General features: G+C 46.2%; 2 protein-coding genes across 6 annotated transcripts; one reads left to right on the forward strand and one right to left on the reverse strand.

The window, feature by feature from the left end:
- The first annotated feature begins 87 nt into the window (after positions 1 to 87).
- On the forward strand, positions 88 to 7,344 carry LOC116952565 (uncharacterized). Of its 4 annotated transcripts, XM_032972028.2 has the most exons (9): positions 90 to 270; positions 584 to 670; positions 2,076 to 2,147; positions 2,250 to 2,321; positions 3,818 to 3,927; positions 4,610 to 4,682; positions 5,495 to 5,660; positions 6,195 to 6,392; positions 6,841 to 7,344. In XM_032972028.2, the coding sequence occupies exons 2-9, from the start codon at positions 662 to 664 to the stop codon at positions 7,071 to 7,073; spliced, it is 933 nt and encodes a 310-aa protein (XP_032827919.1). In that variant the 5' UTR covers positions 90 to 270; positions 584 to 661; the 3' UTR covers positions 7,074 to 7,344. The 4 variants fall into 4 exon arrangements, with proteins under 4 accessions (XP_032827918.1, XP_032827920.1, XP_032827921.1 ...); XM_032972027.2 differs by having other exon boundaries at positions 88 to 270; positions 2,076 to 2,321; XM_032972029.2 differs by lacking the exon at positions 2,250 to 2,321 and having other exon boundaries at positions 88 to 270; positions 2,076 to 2,198.
- Positions 7,345 to 7,914: 570 nt separating this feature from the next.
- Positions 7,915 to 12,670, reverse strand: LIPT2 (lipoyl(octanoyl) transferase 2). Of its 2 annotated transcripts, none has more exons than XM_032972032.2 (4): positions 12,612 to 12,670; positions 10,292 to 11,190; positions 9,551 to 9,824; positions 7,915 to 8,905 (listed from the first exon to the last, which is right to left on the reverse strand). In XM_032972032.2, exons 2-4 carry the CDS (start codon positions 10,487 to 10,489, stop codon positions 8,649 to 8,651), a joined length of 729 nt encoding a protein of 242 aa, XP_032827923.2. In that variant the 5' UTR covers positions 10,490 to 11,190; positions 12,612 to 12,670; the 3' UTR covers positions 7,915 to 8,648. The 2 variants fall into 2 exon arrangements, with proteins under 2 accessions (XP_032827923.2, XP_075930511.1); XM_076074396.1 differs by having other exon boundaries at positions 12,220 to 12,626.
- Positions 12,671 to 13,605: the final 935 nt, after the last annotated feature.

The following is a 13,605-nucleotide window of genomic DNA, read 5'->3' on the forward strand; positions in this document are numbered from 1 at the left end:
ATTGGCTTAGAGCGCGCACGCGACTGCACGACGGCCGCGTCCCATTGGTCGGCGAGCCCTTGTGGGCAGGGCTAACGCGTGTTCTGTCTATGGAATGTACGGCCCCGATTGGCTGCGCCGTCGCCTAGCGATGTCAGGGGTGACAGTGGCGGCTATGTGAGCCGTCAACTTGGGGCCAGCCTGCGCGGACATCCCATTGTAAACGTAATGCTTTGCTTCAGGCAACCACACATTAGGTATTAATCATGCGCAGAGCCCAGCACGCGCGCGGTGAGTACATACCGTATACACAGCAGCGCGATCGCCCTGTTGTAACCATTACATCACTGTTCCAACAGCGTGGGAATGAATGGCAGCCGGCGCCCTGCTAATTGGCACGTTTAATTATAACCTGATGTAATTAACAGCAGCGTTGTCTTGCAAACGTTATCATTGACTAAGGGCAAGCATTTGAAGCCGCCTTGCAAATTCTCTGCCAACAGATACACAGCGGCCGTGCTGTTACGTCCGTGTCTTTTTTTGTTATAGCAATCTCTAAACTCTCCAACTTGTTTTAATTGATGTCGCCTCTTTGTTTTTGCAGATCGAAAGAGAAGCAGCGGTGTCGGGACGTCGTAGATCTGCGTGACATGCGGCGAGATAGCGGTGTAGGAATGTCAGCATGAGCACAGTGAGTAGAGCTTACACGCTGTCCCTTTAAACTTTATTGGCCCTCAATGTGAAGAGGGTATTCCTGCCTCCTGTTAAGTCATATATAGTCTTATTAAGTACTATTGGACCCTATTTGCATACAAGTTATACGTGATTCGTTTAACCCCCTTGGTTCTCCCACGATCAAGACACCTCTCAAGGTTACTTAGGCTACAGTAAATACACAGGCTCTTAGACATTTGGTTCTTAGACATTTGGTTCACGTTGATTTATTCACCACGGTATCCATGTCGCAGCCTGTACATCCCTTTAAAGTATTTCACCCCACCCCCAAAGCGGATTGAGAACAGCTGCTTGAAACTCTATGGAAGTTCAACATATATACATATGGGCACCCTAATTGAAAGTTATACCTGGTCTCTTTAAACCCTTTATACATAAGGAAATGTGGCACCTTTACACCCTCAGGGGTTATGTGGCCCATTTAAATGATACAAATGCTCTTTTACGGTTATACCTGGCCACTTGAAACCCCATGCATTCTATTTGTGTAAAGGTTCAACATGGTCCCTTGAAACCGCTTGTCACTTAAAAACGCTGCGAAGTCTTATAACACGTGTACACGTGTGGCTCTGCACACTGGTGTGGTGTTAATAAGTGTTCAAAAATTCCTTGGCCATGGGCAATTCACGAGGTGTCTTGAAATTGTTATTAACAGGTGAGGTGAACGTGTGTTGAAATGATGTAGACGTAGATTAGTTGGCTAGGTAGCTCAGTTGGCAAATACTGTGCAAGAGACACTAACCGGCACCCCAGAAAATCTGGGTTCAAATCCAGGTATCAGTTCTCTGTAATTAAAATTGTAATCTAAAGAGTTGCGAATTGCATCAGCAAGGCAAATGTATTACACATGATGTGGCTTATTCCAGCTTTGGGAATCGGCAGTTTTGGTTGGACGTGCAGCAGAAACCGTTTGCAGGCAATATAATAGGTGTGCTGTGTCCATGTGTGAACAAAGTTGCCTACTAAAGTGAAGTCATTAGTGGATCTTTGAATTCGTTGTCCAAGGCCATTCTCTGACAAGAGCTGTACATTTGAAATGGAAAAATGCACGTTTCTCTCTATGTCAAATAGTACAATTCAAACTGGGGTTAAAACAATGAAAGCGTTGTTGGCAAGTGGTCATGCTTTACTGTACATTATCTCTTAAAAGTGCCTCTAATTGTCAGCACAGTGGAAAAGCCACTGTATGAGTCATAGTGCTTACTTCGATGCTAACTTGATCTGTGCCTTTTAGCAGTGATCGTTAGCACATGGAAACATTTGTCTCGGATGTCTAGTCCGATAAATGTGGTGCAACGTAGGTGCGTGTGCTTGAGTGGAGATTGATGGTGACGCCTGGATTCACTCGTTTCGCCCATCAGGAGAAGGAAAGGGAGCTGAAGAGAAAACTGCAGAGCTTCCTAAATGACCTCGCCGTCCTTGGCACACTCAGGGTTGGAAGTCACTTTAACTTAAATCTTAAGTTACAAATTGACTTTGGAAAGGTAAGTGGAGATCCCACGCATGTTGACCTTACTCAACTCTGTGTTGTCCAGGGATTCCGCTACTTTTCTTCCTACCTGAGGGGCAGAGAGGAGCTGGCGCTGACAGTTCTCAATCAGAGCGACGTAAGTTGAAAGGTCGAGTTGATGATGTTATAAATTGAGAAAGCTGAGTGGCTCAGAGGTCAGAACAATGACCTGACAGTGGTGATATCCCTGGATGCAAATACAGGCAGCCTCCCGTGATTAAACTGGGTTGATGTTGACTGCACAAAACTACACTGGCATATAAATTTGGCTCTGCACTTCATTCGGCTATATACCAGCGCAAGGAATTATAAATATTAGTTTGGTGGCAATATGGGTGGGAAAGAGTACAGGTAGTCCCCGACTTACGATGGTCCGACTTACGATATTTCGATCTTACGATGGCGATAGCGATATGACGAAATTGTAAAATATTTTTAATTTCGCGCGGCAGGCAAACGCAGCAGCGTACAAGGTACGATACTGTAACTTTATCATCGCCATCCTCCTCTTCCGACAACTAAGTTAATGTAGCCATCACCAATCTAACATCCTTCAAGTACGTTACGATACGTTCAATGCATGTATGATACATAGCTTTAGCGATTTCATTTTAGAGTTACCACAATACGATACATACGTTCAATGTACGTTAAAAGTTTTTTATAGCAGATAGGATTGTTTCCTGAAAAAACTTTCTATGAAACTGCAGTTCATATAGGTAGGCTAAGAATTTACCTTGTTTTTACCTTAAATTTTACTGTGTAATACACTATTGTAATTAATAAATACATACAGTATATAGTTTATACAGTACGGTACTGTAAATTGCTGTTTTGCTAAATTATCACCATTCTTTAAGACTCCTGGCTAGGCTAGGCCATTTTCGACTTACGATATTTTCGACTTACGATGGGGTCGTCGTAACGCATCTCCATCGTAAGTCGGGGACTACCTGTATACCCAACCCTCTTGTGTGGCGCAGAGGTCACTTGAAGATTTTTCAGAGGTAGCTCTAAAATATCCCCTTCCAAGAGAATGGATACTATGTCCCACATTGCCAAAAGCATAATCGGGATAAAATTGAGAAAAAATCTCAGATGTTAAATCGTCAACTGCTGCACCGTGAACCATTTTCATATTGTGGAGGCTCTAATATTGCTGCTGCCACTTGATCTGCAATTATGCATTTGCAAGTTCATGTTAGAAAATCAGCCTTTCGTCCCTCTGGGGTTACTGAAATGAGTACCACTTTGTGGGAAGTTGTTTAGACTGGCCTCCACCACAGAATTGTGAGGCTTTCACCACTGATTCTGGACCACCAATGGGGCTTACCAATGCCCCACTCTAATTTGAGCAGGGCGACAATTTGAGACATTCTGAGGCAGCAGATAAAACAGAAGCCACAACAGATGTATATGTTACTGTTAACTTCACAAAATAGCAGTAGCAGATCTTCAAGTGATATTATTAAAAAAAAAACTTGGGAAAACAATATCACACAGGCACAATGTGTAAAAAGCACAATTATTATGTCATGGGCAAGGCGTTGCTCGTCACATCTAAAATTAGATGCTAATTTGCGGTGCGAGCAGAGTGCGGGAGCATGTGTTGGCGCCACAGCGTCACTGAGTGGGAGCTTCAATGCTGCAGCTTTGCCTTATGACACCGCCTCCCTCCTCATCTCCTTACGCACACAGAAAAGGTTTGGTCGCCCTCAGCATTGCCAGTTGCCATCAACACTGCTCCACTTACATTTTCGTCGTCACATTTTTTTAAATAATTATCTGAATTACATTTGGTAACGCTTGCATTTATGCAACGTTGTGGTGCATTGTGGGTAATACAATAATGAAGAGACGATGTTGCGTTCCACTTTATAAAAATGTTTGTCCATCCACCTATGAGTCTTCTGCACCAATATTTTCTAGCAACATTTAAGCAGGAAAACTCTCAACCGGTTTTCACGTTCCGAATCTCATCATGACCTCATCATGACCTCGTTAACAAATTCAGCTGTGCTGCCAATACATTCTGGGCAAGAACTATTGACCAACACCCACAATGTATAACAAGACTCTACCTTGTTTGCTCTATTGTGCCAAACAGCTGCAATTTGTTTGAATTGAGCACGGAATCGTAAAAATCACCTGTTTTATGAATGACAATAGTCATTGCACTACAGTGTTACACTACAGTGTAATGACTATTCACTACAGTGTAATGACTATTCGCTTGTGAAAGATATGGCTTCCGAGTCCCATGTTTTTCAAATAAAAGCTTTGGTTAATCGATGGTCAATACGGCCCTGGTTATTGTGTACATTTTTATTTTGCTATTTGTGACTGATGTACATCGTAGATGTGTGTGCGGGTATGCGAATGCAGGATAAGTGGGTTCGGCCACATGGATGTGGGTCTCCCTCCAGCCTCTCCATGCGAAAAAGAGCCCAGCTTACCGGTACATGCCCAAATCACAAAGTAAAAAAAAGCCTTGCACCCTCCTGCATTACATATCAACAGGACTTCCCATGTTCTGCATTACATCCTTCGCTGACACTATCTAAACCCTCCATGGATATTAAAGTTAGTTAACAAGTTGAGAACCTGTTGGCCCTGCAATGGAAAATAAGAGGTGGCTATCATTTTCATATTCTTCTCACAATATTGTGCTCGGAGCACTAAAAGTAATGTTTTTTTTATGTAAAAACATTTATTGTGAGGTGTTTTTTGTTATATTCTCTGGCGTTAAGAGAATATGCTGGTGAAAGCATCCCATGCGTAGGGGAACACATTTAAAAGTTAAATAAATGTGAAATGAACCGTGTCAGCCTTGTGTATGCATTACTCCCACCTCTTCAGTGTCCCTATTTTCTTCCTAATTTCTTCTGCCTTTTCACTTAAATTCATTATTTGTTACGTGAAAAATCCCATTTAGCAAGTTACCCAGCTAGTCTTGGTGGCAGCAGCCCGCAGCCACAATTGATTTATTGTTGGGGTTGAGAGGGGCCCAGCCAGCAGCCAGCCACGAAACTCGAGGCATTTTACGATTTCCAACTCATTGGTCATTACAATTAGTTAACATTGAGGAATTGACACTGGTTTTCCACGGCCAATATTAAGATACATAATTGATTTTTAGGTTAGGTCACCTAATTCGGCCAGATCGTCACGTGGCCTAACCCAAAAATCGATCACGATTCTAAAAATGAATCGCATTCTTGTTCACGGGATGACATCTTACGGCTTCGGAACGACCGTGTTTGCCGGCAGGGAGAGGGCCGGACGCTCTTCCTGGTGGCTGGCTACGCGCGCTACGGCTGCCCCTATGTGTGGGCTCGCTCCAGCCACGAGCGGCTGCTGCGCCTGGACGCGAGCGACGCGTCCGTGCGAGATAACCCACTCAAGCTGCGCACCACCTCAGCCTGGCCCAATGCCGGTGGGTCAGTGTGTGCTCGTGTCTCTATGCCAGTCGCTTCATACCTGTTTTCCACTGTACAACCAAGCTGTGCTGTGCCGTGCCGAGCCAGTCCAGCACGACTTGGGAGGGCGCCAGATTAGTTTTTCCACTGGAGAATCTAAGCCGTGACGTTAGTTTGCCACTGACATGTGGTGTTCGCGCACTGCACTTACGAACGTGGTGACCTGCAGAACACTGGGCAGCTACATCTCAGAAATGTGGCACAATAGGGAGCGCAGGTGGTGCATGTCTATCATTAAATAACCAAATACACCTTGGATTGTTCCGTGACCTGCCAGCCAGCCGTCAAAACTTCACTTGATAACGTCAAAGTGCACACCGCCCAACACAGGCGCAGTCGTGACATCACCACATCTTAGTGACGAATGGCATTTGTTGTTGCAATCGTTGCTGTGTGCGCATCTTTGCGCGTTTGCCTGAACTGTGGATAGCGGTGTGGGAGGAACGTTGGTACAGCGGTTTGCTCACTATGCTTGCCGCGTGCGTGTGTAGACGTGCACGTGTGGGACGTGGTGGCGGAGGTGGTACGCCTGTGCGCGTGGCCTGCACCCCGCAACCCCCTGGCACTGGACATGGCTGCCCTGCATGCCCTCCCGCCCACCGAGAGGGGTCTGGCGACAGGCGCGCTGCTCGCCTTCCTGCACCGCGTGTGTGCCACCGCGGATCGCAGCAAACCGCTGCGCTCTGCAGGTAACAGCAGGGACGGGGCATGGCAGTGGTGGGAATCTCTGCGGGGACAATAACTTCCTTGTCACTGCTCCCACAGTGATCAGAGAGGGTTCGTACACATAAGGCTCTGATGCATGCAGCAGCAGTAGAAAATGACGATACTCTCCTGACGATTGGTAACAAAAGATGAAAATCTTTGTCCTGCCACTGTCTAAATTAAGTTGCAATCATGACTCATGGTCACAATTGCGCCTTTTTGCTGTCTAGAAATCATCTTTTGCGTGTATTTCTGTTGATAGTACCAAAAGTGCGTGTGCAGGTGTCCAGTGGGTTATCATAGGATTGAGATGCCGAGATGCCGATGGCTTGAAGAGGCTTTCATCGAGCAGTGGATCAATGTATGATGGTCCCTAAGGGAGATAGGACGATCACACTCTCAGCCTCATCTGACATCACCTGTCTCTTACAGTGCTGGAGGAGCTCCCGCCCCTCACTCAGCTGCACATGGAGTCCATGCGCTCAGTCATGACCAACAGCAGCCCACCACCGCGCGCGGCCACACCCCCCAGCCCTCGGCCCGCTCCTTTCATTGGCCGGCCCGTGACCCTGGCGACACAATCCAGACAATCGGTGGCGGATGAAGGTGCGGGAGGGTGGCAGTTTGAGTTGGGTCCACCTCCCCTGCGGCCAAAACCCAACTGAGACTTAACGAGGGACATTGAAAGAGGAAAGAGAGACTTTGCCGGTGGTCCGGGCGACGTCGGTCTGATCGCAGAAGATGCACGACGTGTACACACGTACAAAAGGCACGCTGGCTCGCCTTGGATGTTCCACTTATGATGCCCCGTGTCATATCTGCAGGCATTTTACAGCCTTAAGCTTAATTCTCTGGAAGTTAACGGATATTTAAAAGCTCTTAACACTGATCAGCAAAACTTTTTATCAAATAAACTGAGCGATTGTGAACACTTAAGCCAGCGGTTCTCAAAACTTTTTTTTTCATGGATCACTTGAAAATTGCACGAGACCACCTCATGAACTTTTTTTCCCTACAAATTAAAGCACGTAACTCATTTTAATAACCATAGTTAACTCCCGAGGCTGGTATGAAGGAGGTCGTGGTTTCGACGCCTACGCCTGTATGTTTGCGGTCTGCATGTTCTCCCGGTGGTCGCGTCAGTTTTTCTCCGAGACCTCCGGTTTTTCCCTCCACATTTAGAAACATGTGCTTAGAGTATTTGGCTACTATAAATGTTCATGTGATAAGCCACTTCGTTGAGCTATCACTTGTGGTCAGGTCGCTTCTGAAAACAAGCTATAAAGCTCATTGGGCCTTACCTGGTAACGTAAAAAAATGTTGAAAAAGTTTGGAAATAAACTGAGCACTTGTCACTCCCACATCATCACCATCGTCAACAGCTATTCTCAATCCACTTCTGGGTGACATCTTCCCAGCACAGATACCACCTTCCGACTTGGCAATGGAGCAGAACATGAATCCTCAATGTGTACACAAAATTAAGAAATCTATAGCAAATCCCCCAAGAGTAATAATCTGTATTTTATTGCAGCTGCTGGTGTTATATCTGAACAAAGAGATGTAGCAATTTGTTTTTTTTATGGATTGTAAATCTTAAATATATTGTTTTCATGTTTACATGTATTTTTTTGATAAATAATTTTTATCATCTTTGTTGATCTTTTCCATATTTCGATTTGTTTTTTACCATACATTCTCTTCATCGAAGGTCTCCCTTGCAAAATAAACTTTCGTCAAAATAGGCTCTCACCTACATATAAGTAAAGTTCAATTTAGTTGTACGTTCACATATGGTGGAGTAGTGGTGCAGTAGCTAGTGCACTTCGCGATGAGTCTGCTGACCAAAGTTCATACCCAGGCACAACTAACATCGGTGGTGAGTTTTATCTGAACTGGTCTTGGGCTTCCCCTTCACCAACCCGTACTGACCAGCATGGCGAAGTATGGTCAAACAACCTTGCTGACTGACGTGGCATGGGGAGGCCATCCAGAAATAGATTGACAAATGGCTGTCCATTTTAATATTTGTATTTGTTTTATATGTACATCCGTCAAATTGAAAATTGCGGTACTGTCCTTGGTAGCCAACGATATGTTTAATGCAGGTGGTCACCCATCCAACCACTAGCTAGGCTCGAGCCAGCTTAGCTTGTGAGATCTGACAGGATCGGGAGTATTCCGGGTAATTTTCTCATAGGCCACTTGTACATATGTTCATTATAGCATCGACGACGGCTTTAGTGTTGGGGTTGTGGTTCGTCGCTTGGGAGATCCAGGCTGCCAGGCACCAGCTCGCACTGGAAGTGGCGGGCGAAGGCGCGCAGGAGCGGCGTCTCAGCTTCTGGGATGGCCACGCGGCGGTCCAGCTCGCGCGTCAGTGACGTGACGCCCAGGCCCTCTAGTCCGCACGGCACCACGTGCTCAAACCAGCGCAGGTCGCAGTCGCAGTTGAGTGCGAGGCCATGCCACGTCACAAAGCGGGCGCAGTGGATACCTGGTACAGAATACTAAGCTTAAGCAGTTGTCACAACAGCATTAGTCCCAGGTCTCCTGTGCGAAAGAAGTACTGCCCCTCAGTAGGTTGTTAACAGTTTAGTCAATGTGTCAGCTCTTGTGTCAATCCATAACTGAACTCCCCATGCCATGTCAGCCATGGGGGTTACTTAACCTACTTCACCAACCTAGTCAGCTTAGATAGTGAAGGGGGCACCCAGGAATAGTTCAGATATCACTCGCCACTGATGTTAACTGTGGCTGGGAATTCAACTTGGGTTGCAGGAGTTTCACGGCACAGTGATCAAATGAATGCACCACCACTCCACCCTGAGTAGGTTTAATCAAAATTAGGAAAAAATATTCTTAGATTAAATTCTTAAAGCGTAAGAATCTGATGGACGAATCCATAATGGCGATTTTTATAAGATTTCCAGCCTGTCTGTCTCATTCCCCCCTCTGACACTCACACAGCAGTGCATCCATGCATCCTGAGCAAACACAGGTTTGGGATCAATTATAATGAAAATTACAGCAGCGCTGTTATCTTCAACCACAACGAAGGTCACATTGTGTTGCACCTCACGGCGAACGATGCGATAACAATTTAAATTGAGCCGGGGTCTGCTTGGCGCATGCCGCTCACCGATGGCGCAGATCTTGCGCTCGCCGACCCAGACACCTGTGTGCTGCTCATGCGAGTGGGCGGGCACGCCGAGGTCGCGGCATGCGTCCGCTGCCACTCGCTCCAGCTGGCAGACGTACCAGCGCAGGCTCCTGCGGTGCCTGGCCAGGTGCAGCACGGGGTAGCACACGAGCTGGCCCGGTCCGTGGAACGTGATGAGACCGCCGCGGTTCGTGCGGTGGAAGTCGGCACCCAGAGCTCGGAGCCGGGTCTCCACCTCGGCGGGGTACGGCGCCTGTTTTGCGTTCATTTGTTTCGGAGTTTTGTGTCAATAATAAATAATAAGTCATTTTACATAATAACGATACGTACATTTAGTAGTATGCATGGAATTCTTATAGCACGAGACTATCACAAAAATCTAGTCTGGTAGTTGGGGGAAATATCGTGTGGTTTTACAGAATTTACTGATAATTTTTCAAATATGGCAAAGTTTGTACCATGATGCAGGCACATTTTATTTGGTCTATTCTTTTGCAAATAACATCACAGGATCATTACCATCCGCTGTGACCAAGACAGCACAAAAAAACTTTTGCGGTTAATACACCTGGAGTATTAATCGGGGTGGCCAGCTGGCTCGAACCGCGAACACCTGGAAAAAGCAATGAGCGCATTCCTGCTGGGTCACGTCACAGCCACATACAACATATTATCCTTCAAACTCCCACACAGCCACCCTGGCCGTGCGGTGTCACTTACCTGGCGGATGCCCACAGTGTACACGGGATCGTGCTCACACAGCAGCAGGGTGTCGGGCGGTGCAGGGCCACTGGGCGCCGCCAGGTGGTCCAGCAGCGCTCGCGCCAGACGCGTCTGCACGGCGAGGGCCTGCGCATACCCCACGCGGCCCAGCGACACCACCCGCACCACGCGGCCCGCCGCCACCGCCGCTGCCATGGCTCCCCCCCCCCTTCACCAGTTCAGTCCTCCCAAGTGCTCGAAACCAATCTTCGGTAAATCCAAAAGTTAGATAAATAATTGTCTTACTATGTATTCATATTTCTTGATTGTTTTTGTCTGTTTCATCTTGCCCTGATTTTGAAGTTTTGCTCCATCTTGTGATTCGGTTTGTATTTTTTTTTTACAAAGTCCTCATTAATAATTTAATCCTTCAATCAGGAAAATCTTAGCTCATCGATACTTTAAAAAGTAAACGTAAATGAATACGTTGTGTATGTCCACAAGTCTTACTGCTACCCCAAGACTTTCAAGATGGTCCTGCTTGGGATTTAAAGCTTATCGCTAATGACGTTTTTTTCTAAACGACGGTAGCACCTCCTCAACAGCCTTGTAAAGGTCACAACCGCTGTAAAGGTCACAACCACTGTGCATGCATCGGTCTCACGACTCCAGGATCCTCTCGAAGACGAGCCGGCGTCCCCGCGAGTCTCCGATCCTCTGCGGCCTGGCCTCGTAGACGCCCTCGGTTCGCAACGCGGCGTGGCCGCTGGCCCGCGAGGCCGCGTGCCGCACCTCCAGCAGGTGCTGTAGCACGACGAGCAGGAAAACGGCAACGCCCAGCGCGTTCACCAGCACCGCCAGCCCTGCCGCCGGGTCCCTAGCCACCATAGCCCGCGCCGCCCTCCATCGGCAAGGTCCTGCAGCAGGGGATATCGCAGCGTGGGATTAAAATGTTTGCTTTGCTTTCTCAAATGTTATCTTCAGAAAGTTGATGAGGTGCCATAAGCAGGACTTGAAGGTGATTCTGCAATTGAAAATGGAAGGGATCAGTGGAAGATCAGTTGGTGCGAGAGTGTGGGCAATTTTGCAAGACTCCGTATGTGAGATGCTGAAGAACACGAAATATGGAAAGCATCTATCTTGGTCATCCACCCTCAATTATGAGGATGACACTATAGAGTATAGACCCCTGACTGTGCTATCGGAATTATGTTGAGACAAACTATCCGTTCACATCTATCTCAGAGCAGCGCAATCCTTCATGTTAGAGAACGGCATCCAGATCCCACGAAGTTCCCTTCGAGTGACCTCTCGTCCGCACAGTAGGTGGCAGCACGTTTCTACTGTGTTACTTAATTATCTTATAAGTCAAAGCAATGTTTTACTTTCACTCAGAGATGTAATTAAGTGCAGAATAATTTCACGTGTTTTTGTGCATTCAGTAATGTAATGGTGAGGGCGGGAAGCATAGATCAGTACGGTACAATGTGTTTTTTTATGCATGGTCTTCTACTGCCCAGAACGTAGTCCCGCCATAGGTACATGGAGTTGTTATTTTATTTTACTGACAGGAAATAACAAAAAACTGGAATTAATTTTGATTTAAAGCTTTCGTGACTGCAGGGATTCATATTATTGGTTCTTTCGGTAAAGTCACGTAGAAGGGAAACAATAAAATAATAAAAATGCAAAAAAATTCTCACGACGTTTCGACTGCAACACAAGCAATCATCATCATATTAATGTCACAATTTGCGATCTTTTTAAAACGCGAGCGGGGTATAACAGCCACCGAGCTTCCGTAGGTGTCAAGCTAAACATTTGCATTTGACGTTACTGCAATCGGCAGTTTTCTTGCTGTGGTTATCCCACCTGATGAAGATTGCTTGTGTTGCGATCGAAACGTCGTGATTTGTTTTAGTTTATTTATACCTACGTGACCTTACCGAAATAACCAAAGAGTATCGATTCCTGCAGTCACGAAAGCTTCAAATCAAGATTGGTTACTGTAATCATATATTATGCATTTAATAGACGCCGTGCGAATTAAAATATTTTCATTCTTGTCTAAGTTAAACGTCAGCGATGCAGTAGGCTACAAGTGTTTAATAATGCATTTGTATCATCATGTCAGACGGGCGGCCTGGCTAGTCTAGTTCTAGATTTAACCCCTGCGTGGGTCGAGACGAAGTCCGACTTTACAACTCGCAAATGTAGTTACATTATTAACGGAGACTTTGCCAATACAAACGACAAATTACTGAAATTGAGAGATATAACAAATGTGGAGTTTATATTCGGGTGTGGAACGATGCAAAGTGCGGGCAAAGTGACTCACAAACATCGGGCTCTGTGATGGGGGCTCAGTGCGCATGCGCACAACGTAACGGGGGCTGGTGGGGGTGGTGGTGATGGGAGTGATGATGGATGTGATGATGGTGGTGGTGGAATTGTGGTGGTGATGGTTGGGATGATGATGGATGTGATGGTGGTGGTGATGATGGGGGTAGTGATGGTGGTGGTGATGATGATGATGGAAGTGGTGGTGGTGGTGGAATTGTGGTTGTGATGATGATGGAAGTGATAGTGGTGGTGGAATTGTGGTGGTGATAGGAGTGATGATGGTTTTGATGATGATGGAAGTGGTGATGGAATTGTGGAGGTGGTGATGGTGGTTGTGATGATGATGGATGATCATGATGGTGGTGGTGATGATGGGGGTAGTGATGGTGGTGGTGGAATTGTGTGTTGTGATGATGGGAGTAATGGTGGTGGTGATGGTGATGATGATGGAAGTGATGGTGTTTTTTATAGTAATGGTGATGATTCTGGCGATGACTGATGATAGTGATGATGGTGGTTGTGGTGAAGATTACAATGATGGTGATTATAGTGGTGGTGGTAGTGATGATGAAGTTTATCACTGGTGGTGGCGATGTTATAGTTGTCATGGAGATGGAGATGTGAATGATGGTTGTGATTTTGATGATGACTAGAGTGATTGGCATTTTATACTTCTGTTTTAGTGGGGTTGATTGTAGTGGTAAAAAAGCTAATACTGTACAGTAGTTACAATTATAATGGCGAGGTATTAAAGAATACAGTAGATGTAAAAAAACACATTTATCCAGGAAAGCCTCAGTGAGACTCGGGAATGTGTAAGCTTTTGGAAAGCAAACGAGGACCGTACGCAAAAGCATTGCTCGTTTTTGAGGGGCTGGCACTCAAAATGTCCGCAGACGAGTTCAGAAATCACAGCATCTTGCTGCGCTTACCTCCGTCCGGAGGATCGAGGAGTTTCACATGACTATTCGATCCCTGCGTGCATGCCA

The sequence above is a fragment of the Petromyzon marinus genome, chromosome 47, assembly GCF_048934315.1.
Source record: "Petromyzon marinus isolate PM22_M1 ecotype Great Lakes invasive population chromosome 47, UKy_Petmar_22M1.pri1.0, whole genome shotgun sequence".
In the NCBI taxonomy this organism is placed as follows: Eukaryota; Metazoa; Chordata; class Hyperoartia; order Petromyzontiformes; family Petromyzontidae; genus Petromyzon; species Petromyzon marinus.

Bases quoted from the DNA above. Each gene is read 5' to 3' on its own strand.
- LOC116952565 (XM_032972027.2), top strand. The intron at 3,928-4,609 runs GTTTGGTCGCCC...ATGCGAATGCAG, and splicing joins TCCTTACGCACACAGAAAAG to GATAAGTGGGTTCGGCCACA. The intron at 4,683-5,494 runs GTACATGCCCAA...GTTTGCCGGCAG, and splicing joins AAAAAGAGCCCAGCTTACCG to GGAGAGGGCCGGACGCTCTT.
- LIPT2 (XM_032972032.2), bottom strand. From the start codon at position 10,489: ATGGCAGCGGCGGTGGCGGCGGGCCGCGTGGTGCGGGTGGTGTCGCTG. The intron at 9,825-10,291 runs GTAAGTGACACC...AACGCAAAACAG, and splicing joins ACACTGTGGGCATCCGCCAG to GCGCCGTACCCCGCCGAGGT. The intron at 8,906-9,550 runs GTGAGCGGCATG...ATTCTGTACCAG, and splicing joins GCGCAAGATCTGCGCCATCG to GTATCCACTGCGCCCGCTTT.